This window comes from Thunnus maccoyii, chromosome 17 (genome assembly GCF_910596095.1).
Source record: "Thunnus maccoyii chromosome 17, fThuMac1.1, whole genome shotgun sequence".
Classification (NCBI taxonomy): Eukaryota; Metazoa; Chordata; class Actinopteri; order Scombriformes; family Scombridae; genus Thunnus; species Thunnus maccoyii.
Window position 1 is genome coordinate 22,956,681 of NC_056549.1, and position 13,414 is coordinate 22,970,094.

The 13,414-nt window shown below is 39.3% G+C and overlaps 1 protein-coding gene across 1 annotated transcript in view; it reads left to right on the forward strand.

Moving 5' to 3' along the window:
- The window catches only part of fmn1 (formin 1), a 33,322-nt gene that overhangs the window by 15,954 nt on the left and 3,954 nt on the right, over positions 1-13,414 (forward strand). Inside the window, exons 6-15 of the mRNA XM_042390727.1 lie at positions 31-872; positions 2,708-2,849; positions 3,630-3,717; positions 5,576-5,637; positions 5,739-5,827; positions 5,953-6,082; positions 6,405-6,551; positions 7,725-7,784; positions 8,087-8,207; positions 13,319-13,411. Of these exons, the coding sequence (XP_042246661.1) occupies positions 31-872; positions 2,708-2,849; positions 3,630-3,717; positions 5,576-5,637; positions 5,739-5,827; positions 5,953-6,082; positions 6,405-6,551; positions 7,725-7,784; positions 8,087-8,207; positions 13,319-13,411 (1,774 nt within the window). The remainder of the gene's footprint in view (positions 1-30; positions 873-2,707; positions 2,850-3,629; positions 3,718-5,575; positions 5,638-5,738; positions 5,828-5,952; positions 6,083-6,404; positions 6,552-7,724; positions 7,785-8,086; positions 8,208-13,318; positions 13,412-13,414) is intronic.

Sequence of the window (13,414 nt, forward strand, 5' to 3'; positions counted from 1 at the left end):
GTGGCTGAAGTCTGATGAACATTATTTCAGGAGGATTATGGCCAGGAACTCTCCAGACTAAGGGTGGAAAACGAGGACAATGTCGCCCGCCTGAACTTCACCCTGACAGAGCTGCAGGCCAAGCTCTCCCTGGTTGGGAGCCTTCATCGTGGAGAACCTAAAGACGTTGCTGTATCCACAGGAGACGACTTTTTACACAAATCATTCCGCACTGTCTGCATCCAGACGGACAGAGAGACCTTTGTCAAGACTCCTGAGGATGGAGAGGGGACGGGGAGAGTATGCATGAGCCCTCAGCAGCAGAAAGTGACCCCCAAAAAGCTAGACCTGGCTTCCATCAGCTTGAGTCTGGCCGGCCAGCGCGAGGACACAGTGTCCTCCTTTTCATCATCACACCCTCCTTCCCAAACTCCTGCTCCTCCTGGACTGCCGCTACCTCTGTCGGAACAACAACCAACACCAGCTGCCCCTCCTCAGACCACGCTACCAACCAAAACAGACAATCTGCTCCCTCCTCCACCCCCTCTGCCATCATCAACCTTGAACCACATGCAGCCATCAAATAACCCTCCACCACCACCTCCACCACCACCACCTCCTCCACCACCTGTGCCATGTTTGTCATCAACCCTGAACCACATGCAGCCTTCAAGTAACCCTCCACCACCACCTCCACCACCACCTCCATCCATGCCAGGTTTAGCTCCCCCACCACCTCCACCACCACCACCATCCATGCCAGGTTTAGCTCCCCCACCCCCTCCTCTAGCTGGGGGTTTCTTCATGGATAAACCTCCCAGGAAACCTGCAGTGGAGCCTTCACGACCCATGAAGCCTCTATACTGGACCAGAATCCAGATCCAGGGCAACAAGTACGTTCACAGCCGCAACAATCACTTATTAAATAAAAACATACACAACCAGATATGTTGAACCCATGATCAAATGCTTTGATCTTATTTTCTCTTAAGTTTAATATATAAAAAAAATGTGTATGACAATTAAAAGAGCCTCTGGGAAGGATTAACTTAGAGCCAAAATGGCAAAAGAATTTGCAAAGGTCCAATCTCCAAATAGCCATTAAATAAATATATGAATAAGACTAAATGACACAAATGATCATATGAATAAAGACAGAAAAATATGTAGATGAACAGATAAATTGTGAAATAATTGAATAGTTTATTAAGACTCAACTTAGATAAAAAAACAAAACAAAACAAATCTCACTATAATCTGACAGACAGATAAAAAATTAAAATATGAGTTATGACATAACATTTGATGATAGGTGGAATTTTAACAATTTATTAAATCATTTTACAATTTATTGGTAAAGTTTGTGTGGATTCATTCATTATTTATCTCATGATGACTTATTTATTTCTTTAATATCTGCCATTTTGGAGTTCTGTACAGATCAAACCCAGGTTTTATTGTGGTGATTATATTATATATTTAAGTAAAAGCCTCATTATTAACAATGATTTATTTTAGATGGTGGAGTTACAGTGGATCTCCCTCCAACTCAATCACTCAATCACAACACAGTTTAGACTAGAAACTGGGCTAACTGTCAGGAACAATAAATGTCTTGGTGAAGTTGGCGTAGAGCTGGCTGAAATTAGTTTTAATAATTTTATATACTGATACATGAGATAACACAAGTAAAGACTTACTGCTTTAGGAGACATTTGTTTGTTAGCTGTCTTCCACGGCTGTCCTGCTGAAAAACTGTCCTCTCCTTCAGAACACAAACTCAGACGTTCATTTCAGTTCAGTTGTAGCAGCCAAGCACGCACGCACGTTAACCACAGTCTCTGATAGTTGGTATGTGGCTCTGTCCGCTTCAAATATCATCCAAAAAGACTGTTTCTAATCCTTTCAGTTTTGGACAGAGAGATAAATGTTGGCAGAGATGTGAGCGGTTTTCTGCCGGTGTTATCAGATATTCTCAAAATGGGCCCACACACATTTTACCGAGAAGTTCCCACAGCTGCAGAAATTCTGTTAGCTATCATCATTTTTGAGCTTTAACAGTGAAAAACTGCTTGTTTTCACCTTTATTCATGTATAATTATCTCTGAATGACAGTGATGTACATATATTATTTAATCATTACTCAGAATCATTCAGGGAGAACAAGTTTACAGTAATATTCATTGATAGATTATACATTTACAGATTGCACCCACCACATGAACTTTATGGATTTAGGGTTTGATTAAATTGTGTTTATAAAGGTTGATACAACTATTTTTGAACAGTATGATGTATTTTTTGCTAATATTACATATGTTAAACGTATTCAATGTTTAGATTATGTGTATCTAATTCTAGCCAGGATAAAGAGGCCTCTGTGACACTATTAAAACATTAAAACTCTTTATTTAACTCCAAATATGGTACAAAGTTTTGAATACTTGAGAATAATTCAATAAAAATTTCACATCACAATCAGTTCTAGTTGAGGCCATGCAATAGATGGTGTTGATCAGCAATAAATACAGAGTTAAACATAGAAATGATTCTAATTTGTCCAGTTTTCTTTTTGTTAAATTGCCATTGCTGATTTCAAGTATAAAAATAACCAATACATCTTTTGTGTTTCCATTCTTTCAAATCGTATACAGCACAGCTGCTACACAGCAATAGTATCATTTACTAATCAAAGGATAATTAAGAATTATGTGTCTCTCTCTCCCAGTAACAAGACACTGTGGAACATTCTGGAGGAACCGCATATAATTAATGCCGTTGAGTTTGAGGATCTCTTCGCCAAAACCACCACAAAGACTAAGAGGAAGCCACTGTCAGAGGCGTATGAGAAGAAAGCCAAAGCCAAGAAGGTAACACGCAAAGTACTGATAATATCATGCAAGACGCTATGCAGCTTTTGGGAATATTTGCTACTGCAGCTGAATATTATTAAATAAAACTACAGTACATATCAACAGTACAGTGTGTAGTGCAGGGAATAGATTGCAATCTGTCCCTTGATCAGCAGAGGGGGTTAAAGTCATTGAGTTTACAGATGCAACATCATTATGAATGTGTCAAAAGAGCATTATAAATCCAGATATACTCTCTCCACACTAGCAGGACATTTCCTCACAGTTCTGTTCATTTCCTCCAAAATCCTGAAACTCTGAAACACTTCAATTTCTCACCTGAGTTGAAATTTGGTTTGCTGCATTTGCATTCAGAGAGGACACTAATGCTATAAACTTAATGTATCACACCTTTCAAACACACATGCAGTTCAAAGAACATCTCGTAAGGCACATTATCACATTAAAACATTTAGAATATTGATTAAAGATTTAAAATAAATAGAATACAATAAAATAGAGAATAAGGCCATTTGTATGCGTGCAGATACTTATTTAACCAGAGTCAACTCTGAGCAGCTGTTCAGATAAATCAATCTTTCATTCCTGACAACTCTGGTTACAGAAGCCAAAAGTGCTGATGCATTATGGTGAAGCAGACTGTGACCTGCGTTTGTTTTGCTCCATCTTTTCACAATAGACTGTCCATTAATGACTCACTAATGGTTTCAAGTTATAAGGTGGTCATGGTAACTCTGTGTGTGTGTGTGTGTGTGTGCGTGTATGTGTGTGTGTTAGCTCATTAAGCTGCTGGAGGGTAAGCGTTCTCAGGCTGTGGGAATCCTCATATCAAGCCTCCACCTGGAGATGAAAGATATACAGCAAGGTGAGTCATAGAGCATTTCACTCATTCACATGTGTTGCTAGGAAACCATCTCAGGTCACAGCTCATTTCCTGTTAGCTGCTGATATGGACAGGACATAAAGTTGCAGTCATTTAGAAAGTTTATGTCTGAAAATGATAAATGGACAGTATACAACATGCTAAGATAAGGTACCACATGTTGGTACAACACGGTAATATTGAATAAACATTCAAGTTTATTCAACTTTAGGTTTATTTGTGTTTTAACCATGAAAAATACAGCTGAGTAAAATATATTTATTCAGGAGTACAAAACAAACACATATCATAACATCTAAAGCGTATGAGCGCATCAGAAATCTGAGTACAAGTTTGAATTTAAATTTAAATAAACTTTTTGCTGTTTTTGCTGTTTCCTTCATCATAATTTGTAAAAACAAAAGCCTTTTGTAGTCCATTCTTTTAAAGCAATTTAGCCTACAAATATAAGTAACCCTGTTCCAGCCTAACAGCATGTAGAACAGGGCTGCAGCCATTAGTCGATTAATTGATTAGTAGATCAAAAGAAATGGAATCTGTTCAGTCTTTTTTCTAGCAAAACTGCCACAAATTCTCTGATTCTAGCCTTTCAAATGTGGGGATTTTCTGGTTTTCTTTATCATATATGACACTAAATTTCATATCTATTTGTTTTGGACTATTAGTCAGAAAAAACAAGTAAATTGAAGACATCACCATGGCCTCTGAGAAATTTTGAATGCCATTGTTTCACTATTTTTTTAATATTTCACTGACTAAATGATTAAGTGACTCACAGGTCAGGTTTCTAAACATTTTCTAGATTAAACATTCAAACCTACATATCTTATACTGTTGACAAAGCAACTGGTATTTTAAAAATATAGATATCTTTAGATGTTTTCATTTTATGCGCTAGTGTTTTTCCAAATTTTGCATAAAGATGTATACTCTGATTATGATGGAAAAGCCTCTGTAATAACATTTAGACCATCATGAAAATCACTACTGCAACCTCAGAGAGTCTATGTAATCTAACACACATCATCTCATCTATCATATAAGAGCTGGATTACAGTATATATCTTTCATCTGTAAACATTCAGGTAACCACAGCTCCCTGAACATCACCTTGTTTAACTTGAACCCCGGCATCACACTGAATCTACTCTGTATTTCACTCTGAATATGAGCCGTCGATATATTTCGAGTAGGATTAAAGGCTAAAACACACACCACAATGTCAGCAAGATAGTGACAGAGAAGCAATCTGCAGTACTAATCCCTAACTCACAAACCTTTGTAGCAAATAGTACATTGTGTTTCCCAGTGAGAGGAATGTGTTTCTTCTGGGATCTGCAGTTCTCTGTTTGGCATCATCGCTTGACCTTATTTGTTCTTTCCAATAAATCAAACCCAACATCATCAGGGACCCTTTAAAGGACTTTTTATCTGAAGCTGATATGAGACTTCAGAAGTCCGAGTTAGTCAAATCATCTGGTAGACCCGCTATTTAATTGGAGATACTGTTCCTTAAATTACTGCATATCTGCATAACACATCTGTGACATTTCTGCACTGCAAACTCTTGTTAATTACCAGCTGATGTACAGTATGTGAAAAATGAACAGCTGCAGGTGGTACTTGTGGGTGGTCGTCTTTTTTTGTTTTTTCGTCTGTTCATCTATGGCAGCTCTTTCTGCTCATGCTATTTACCCTGCGCTTTTATTCAAATCGATCATTGATCTTTGGAACCGATAGAAAAGTTCTGATGAACATACAGTACAGGTTAAATCACTTGTGTTTAGTTGTTTTTATATTATTATTTCATTTTTTTATGTTTTTCTGAATTCACTTGTAGCTGTACTGACTGTGGATCACTCTGTGGTGGACCTGGAGACCATTGAAGCGTTATATGAAAATGTATGTATGATGGCACACGTTTGTTATATACTTTGAGTTTAATACATGTGTAGTTATACAATTATTAACCACTTATTAATGTCTTGTTGTCAATCTGTCAGCGGGCTCAGCCAGACGAGCTGGAGAGGATCAAGAAACACTACGAGACCTCAGAGGAAGAGGAAGTTAAACTGCTGGACAAACCTGAACAGTCAGTATCTCACCTGCTAACGGAAATGTTTAGAGACTCCACCAGTTATTGATAGTGTTTGCACAGACTGGACAGACAACATCATGACATTTTACAAGTTAACTGTTTATGTGATTGCGCTCCAGGTTCCTGTATGAGCTCTCTCAGATCCCAGACTTCGCAGGCAGAGCTCACTGCATCATCTTCCAGGCAACATTCATCGACGGGATCGCATCCATCCAACGCAAGCTCAACACAGTCTCCTCTGTCTGTAAAGTAAGAGGCAACACCTGACAGCAAACACACTCACCTTGAGAATGTTCATCTTGTTCTTATTTAGCTAGATTTGATTTAATGTGTTTTTGCTCTGTCTGATTACAATCAGATCATCTTCTGCATTTTAATTAAAAGGTTAAAATGAATTAAAAAAAAAATAAAATAAATAAAAAATGTATTTACATTTTATCACAAGGTATATACAGTGATAATACTTAAACCTCTCATTTGATATTATCGTCACATCTGTTAGTGACCACCAGCTGTGCGTACACCCTGTTAAAAAAAACCTGTTAACCTTGTGTTTGTGTTCTGTCTCGAGGCTCTGCTGGAGCGCGACGATGTGAGGGAGGTAATGGGACTGGTGTTGGCTCTGGGGAATCACATGAACGGTGGCAGCAGGACCAGAGGGCAGGCTGATGGCTTTGGCCTGGACATCCTCCCGAAACTCAAGGATGTCAAGAGCAGGGTAAGACCTTGAACACTGTAGGATTCTTTTCCTTGTCCTTTATCATGCTTTAGTACTTTGGAATTTACTTTAAGGGGTCATAATGTGCTTTTTGTGATTTTCTGTTATTTTGGTACTGTTATAATGTTGGATATCTATATTAAACATGGTCAAAGTACCAAAAATTGAGGTGAATGTTTGTAAAAATGCCACCTTCAAGTCAACAGCCCAACCTGCTCTGAACTCTCTGTTTGTAAAGTTACCTCTACTTCCTCCTTGTGATGACATCAGATCTTTCGCATGCCCACAAATCATCATCTGTTCTGCTATGGTTGTTGCTGGGTTGTTTTTTTTTCGGGTTGTTCATGTTGTTCAGTCTCATATTTGGGATCAGATTCATGTACAGATGTATTTTAGAACTTTCCATTTTGAGTAAAGAATGAGAAAAAGAAGTAAAATCCTACTACTATTGTTTGTTTATGAAGTCTGCCGAAAAGCAGCTTCCTGAAGTTAGCCAATGAGAACAGAGTAGGCTCATCAGGAGGGGGGCCTTAAAGAGACAGGAGCTAAAACGGCCTGTTTCATACAGAGGCTGAACTGAGGGACTGCATAAACTGCCAGTATAAGATAAATAAGGAGTTTTTAAACTGTAAATCATGCAAAGATATTCCAGTAGAGCCCCATAATGTAAATATAGACTTGGAAATGAGCATAATATTTCCTCTTTAAGATAATTTCCTCTGGAACAGAGCAGAAGGGCAGCATACACGCTTACAGGAAAGGATACTTGTTGCTCATTGGACATTAGAATTGGCAATACAACCTTTGTTTTTCCACTTAATCACATGCTGAGTCAGCCTACTGGTTAAGACGCATGCCATATAACCGCAACATCCGGGGTTCAAATCCGGCTGTGGACCTTTATTGCATGTAACCCTCCCATCACTCTCTCCTTTCAATTGCCGCCATCTCTCCACTCTCCCTATAATAAAGGTATAAAATGCCTACATGCCAAGTCATCTGTCTTATGGCTGATACCATTTTCTCTGTGCATGCAATCCTATAGTCGTATCTATCTCATCTATCTGGAAAAGGGAAAATACATGTTAATGCATGGTTAGCAGAGGCAGTGAACTCTAATGTTTTACTTTAAACTGCCGCACTTTTGAACTGCTTACTGCATTTTTTCTTTAGGACAATCGCATCAGCCTGGTGGACTACGTGGTGTCGTACTACCTGCACAATGTGGACAAGGTATTGAAAAAGAAAAAAAAGCACAGTTATTGACATGTTGTTTTGTATGACTCTACATGAATTTGATGCATTTATATTGTTTTATTTGAATATTTGTTATTCATCAAATTCACAGAAGAACAATGGTTGGGTGTGCTTATAAAAACAAACTGTCACACAAAATGAATTTCAAGCCTATTATTGGTGTTCACCAACATGAAAGAAGTTCTAGCTTGTTTCCTGTGTCCTGAGATAACAATGAATTTCTCGTCCCTGATTTAAGAGTGATGTTTTGTTGCTTTGTTATGATTGGATTCCACCAGAATGCCGGCACAGACAAGAGCATGTTCCCCCTTCCTGAACCTCAGGACGTCTTCCTGGCAGCGCAGGTTGAGTTTGATGACCTCAGCAGAGACCTGAGACTGCTTGGACGAGATCTGACAAGTATGTGATGTCACTACCGCAACATTTACAGCTCCTATCTACTCCAGCTCCTTTTTTTGTGAAGACTTGCAGAGTAATGAATACCTATACTTTTCTCCCCCTTTCGGTTTATTATATTAGTCGGTTACACACATTCCCCAAAACATGAAATCCACATTGTGCAGACAGACGGTGAGCTTCAGCATCCATGTGACTTTGTGACCTGTAATAGTCTCGCCTTGTGGTCATTTTGTTGTGTGTTTTTGTTTGAAAACCTCAGCCAGCCTGTGAAACTCTATCACTGTGATTTTTGTGTTGCTCTTGAGAGGTTCCCACAGACCAAACCTCGGCCTAGTCTGGCATCGTTTTTCCTCAGACAACCCCCCATCCCTCCCCACATCTCACCACCCTGGTTTCCCATCACGGGCCCCAGCCATTGAGTAACTGTTTATACTTTGTGCTAAAGGCCTGCTTCTTTGACCAAACTCGCGTTAGCTAAAGCCCCAGAACAAAAGATTTCCTCTCGTCTTTCTTATCCTTCTCGCCTGTTCTCTTCTCTTCCTTAAGTGTGCCCATATGACGCCATTCAGCATGCCAGCCAGTTAAACCAGACAAGTCATGCTGAGGACAATGCTTACATGTACAGTATACGATTGTGAGTGAGTGCATTGTTGTATCTTTATGTATACATGTGTTTTTGCATGCATTTCATTGCATGTGTGTTTATTTGTGCACTGCATGCGCGTGTATTCAGAGACTAGTAGGAGTCTTGCTGCTGATACTGGCCTGGCGCCTTTCAGATCCAGCTCCTAATCCTCCTGCCCATCAGATCTCCCATCGTTGTGCCTTTGTGCCCCTGTCGCCAGAGCAGGGAGACCATAGCTTCCCACTTATGTAATCTCCAGACCTCTCATATCAGTAGTATCTCTGCACGGGCCTCTGCAGAGATGCACGGATCCTTAACCTGCTCGGCTGTATCACCTGGGCTCCAGTGTGGCCCCCAGATGTGTGCCACAGATAGGATTCTTTACCTCTCAACACAGATTTGTCTTATCAGCCCGTCTACCCAAACCACCGTGTAATCTGGATCGCCCCATCGCAGGTTCCTTTTGTTCTGCCCGTTTGAACCGCCCTCATGCCTGCTTTTGTCGTTCTTCACTCTCCCTGTGTTCTCTCTTCGGTTGGTATGAAATGTTTCCCAACATTCATCTTGAATGAAGACTTTTAAGGAAATGAGACCTTAAGACTCCAAAATATATGACTTTAAAAAGGTGTCAGAAGAAGAGAAAATATTTAAAGTTTAAAAGGTCAGTTCACCCAAATCACTACTAAAAAAAGTGGTAAATTGAATTAGATTAGGTTTTATTTTATTTCTGCCTCCACCCTTAGATAATAGAAATGAATAGAATTTGACTCTTTTTATTGGAACTAGTTATAACTGAATAATACTTGATTTTTGAGGTTGATTCCAAAACTGATATGTGAGAGTTTACAGCAGTATTACTTTATTTTTTGGGCCACCGGAGGGCAGTGGAACACGCTCTAAACACAATATTGACATATTATCACCTCATATATACCGATGTGTTAGTAGACACATCCAGCAGACACAGAGGAATATTATCATTCATTGAGTCGTGTTTCTGTCCAGCTGATGTATGTAAGTGTCCTCTCAGCTCTGATTTGGTCTTCATCAACTCCTGAGAAAAATATGTGGCTCTACTGTGGTCACTAGCTAGTTATCTGCCTGCTCTTTAGTGCTGGGCAGGTGGGCTTAATAAAGCTTTTTGTGAAAACTGTGGCATTGTGTCTATGACAGGCTTTAGAACAAATTTTTCTATCAAAAACATAGTCCCAACTACAATGAATGACGTCAAGCTGTGTGGCGTAAACACAGGTACTGTTTCTGAAAAGAGATCTTGATGTTTTAGTTGGTTTTTTGTTTGTTTGTTTTTTTTTTCATTTTCATTTGGGTGAAATGACTCTTGAAAAACTATCACTGTTGTTGGTGAGATTCTGTTTTATTCCCATTAACTTTGCTTTTGATATATTGCTTTCATTTATTTCTATGATTATACAGTATTTAGACTACATATACTCTAAGTTTTAGTCAAGTTAAGCCACTTTTATTTATACAATATAGTTTAAAATCATAATCAGTAAATCATCTGACACCCTCAGTCCTTAGATCTTTTGTTCAGATTAGTAAAAAACAACTAGTTTTCTAGTTTGTTGTTGTGTTTTTTATGTCATGCTCACTTTCTGTGAATTAATAACTTTTAAAAGATTTATGTATCTGTGGAATCTTGTTATGCTATTGTGATTTATGAGGTGACTGATAATCAAAACCTTGAAACCTCACTTCAGTATGCATCCATCCTTCACTATGAAACCAAATCACCACTTCAGGGCAGTTTGTGTAATTTCAGTCTCACATCTGAAAGCACCCGGCTCTGTTTATGAGAAGGTCTGTAACCCTCTTCAGTCAGAAATAAGCAAACATTTTTCAGGCACAAAAGGCAGACAAAAGAAAAGAACGGCTCGCCACACAATATAGAGAGAGATACCCGCCTCCAAAGTTTACACAAATCCTGAATGAAAACAGTATTCTTTTGTAATCTTATCTGGGAGATGTTGATCGAGCGTCGGGGCGGGGTGGTGGAGTGGGGGGCCAGGGGCTCGGCTCCCTCTCCAGCCTCTATTATGACTGGCTCAGCAGACTGGCTCCTCTGATCCACTGATTGGACACAGAGCAACACGGAGCCACAGACTGGCAGGGGAAGAGAGAGAGAGGGAGTAGAGTTTGCAGTCGCCATCTCAAGGTGAATCTCAATAAGTGATATCTAAAGAGGAAGCTGTGCTGATAACCTCCTGCTCAGGCACAGGTGGAGTTAGTTTAACCCAGCACTCTCTCTTCTTACTCCGTCTGTCTCTCTTTCTGTCCTTCATGGGGAGGGGTTGATGCTGCTCATTCAAGTTTAAAAAAAAAAAAGCAAGTGACTTATCAGTTTAAATCTCAAACACTGGAGAGACTGGTGGGAAAATGATTCAGTTCACAGGAGGCGACATCTCAAAACTTAGGAATGAAATCCAAAAGAGAGAAAGTTTTCTGTCCACTGAAGGCAGGACTGAATTTCTCCAACAACACTAAGAACAAAACGTGATAGTTCAAGCAGTGTGCAGTTTAAAGGCACTTCATTTTATTCACCATGAGGAGTAATACTCAGCCTGTGAAAACAGTTTTCAGTGGCTCTGGAGGGAACTCTCTAAAGTCTGAGGAAAAACCCTTGATGTTGTCATAGCGATGTCATTGGTATAGGCTTGGTGACTACAAATTTATACTGTAAATCCCTCCAGACATGTTTTAAGACATATGAAATACTCTGCTTTGAATAATAATGTGTTTTCCACCGAAAAGTTCAGTTAAGTAGATAAAAATTCTTAAAATGTTATCTGCTCCTTCTCCCTCATTGAAAAATCCAGAATCTATGAATATGCAGACATCTTTAGTTTTTAAAAGTTGAATAGCTGGATATGAGATGTTTCCTACTTCACTATTCTCAGTGTATGTGCGCTGGAGGTTTCAAGTTTCCACATCACACTTGTGTAAGGGGAATCAGACTCTGGTTTGTTTTCCCCCTTGGTGCGATTCATTTGGGCAGATCTGAACACAGCAATCATACTTTTGTGCGGCTCAAAGCAACTGTACAGAGACCCTTTGAGGAATTGCCCCGGTTTGATCCCACACGCACTCTGGAGCGGTTCGTTTGAGGTGGGTACGTGATCTGACCCAACTACAAGGCGTAGTCTACAAGTTTGAGCTCAGTGGTTGTCATAGCGAAGTGTTATTTGCCTGCTGGGATGAGGATGAGCAAAATCAACAGCTGTTAGCTGGAGAATTAATGAAGGTCACTAGTCCAACCTGGACTAGTGCAACAATATGTTTCATTTTTGACATTTGGCAGATAGGACCTTCTTCAGGACCTTCTTCCTGTGTTTGTGTTCTTGCCCCTATCCCAGACACATCTGATCCATATGTGGAGTGAACATTCTCACGTGGCTTGTTGTAATGAATTTGGTTCACTTGGATTTTTCTGTGTTAAACGAAACAAACCAAGGAAAATGCACCAAGTTTACCAACTCATCCACTGATATAGACCAGAGCAAACAAACTACAAGTTTGAAAACACCCCAAGTTGCATACTGGACCATGACTGGCTCCAAATGAGTTGTGATGTCACAAATATGCTTGTAGGTACACGCCTTAAACTTTCCCCCTTTGGCAAATGAATTTGAAAACAGCCTTCTAGTGTAAAACTTGTGTCTTTTTAGTGTAAGTGGACTTTAAGAGAAGTGGGTGTTTACCAGGCAGGGAGATTCTAACAAAAGATGATGCTTTATGGGAAATATTATAGACTATAAATCTGCTTTACCAATTTTGACAATTAATCTGTCTCTCCAGGTCACCCAATTTAATGAAAGTGCAATACTAAGTCATATGAGTGACCTTTAAGGATCAACTTCTGGGTATCAAAGTCCCACAAGTAAATAGTGTCTTTCTATCTAAACCAGCAAAACAGCAAAATTGCCTCATTCTGGTTTAACCAGTTGTTTACTTCTGTGTGAGATCCTTTTTTCATGAGGAGCAGACATTGCTGTGATGCTTCTGCTCTACACTTCACCTGTTCAGCACTGTAATGTCTTCCTTCTTAGATTTTCTGTTTGTTAAGTTTGGGTTTCTGTAAGTGGCTGAAACTTCACCAATGCAGAAGTGTTTAGTCTCTCGTTCCTGGTTCATCAAAGTCCTCTAATTGCTGCAAACACACAATAAACTTACTGCTTACATCCTGGGCCTACAGGAAATCTGCAACAGATTACATTTTAGCAGCAAATGTAAAAGACGTTCAAGATTTAGTGTGTAAACATAAGTTGAAATCACTACTGTGTGTTGTTTCATCACTACTGTTTGTTGTTTCATTGCTACCATTTCCTCCATTTCTTTAAGAAAAGATAAAGTTTAGTTGTGGAGGAAAAACCCACAACGAAACTTTATCTTTTCTTAAACTCAATGACTGAAATTGAAATACGGTTTTCAATTTTCTAAATCCTTGTTTGTTTGTTTTTTCTTTTAGGGTGTGAAAAGGATGTACAGAGGGTTTGCTCTGACTCTCCTGAAGAACACCTGCAGCCGTTTAAGGACAAGATGGAGGCTTTTGTTCTCAGTGGTG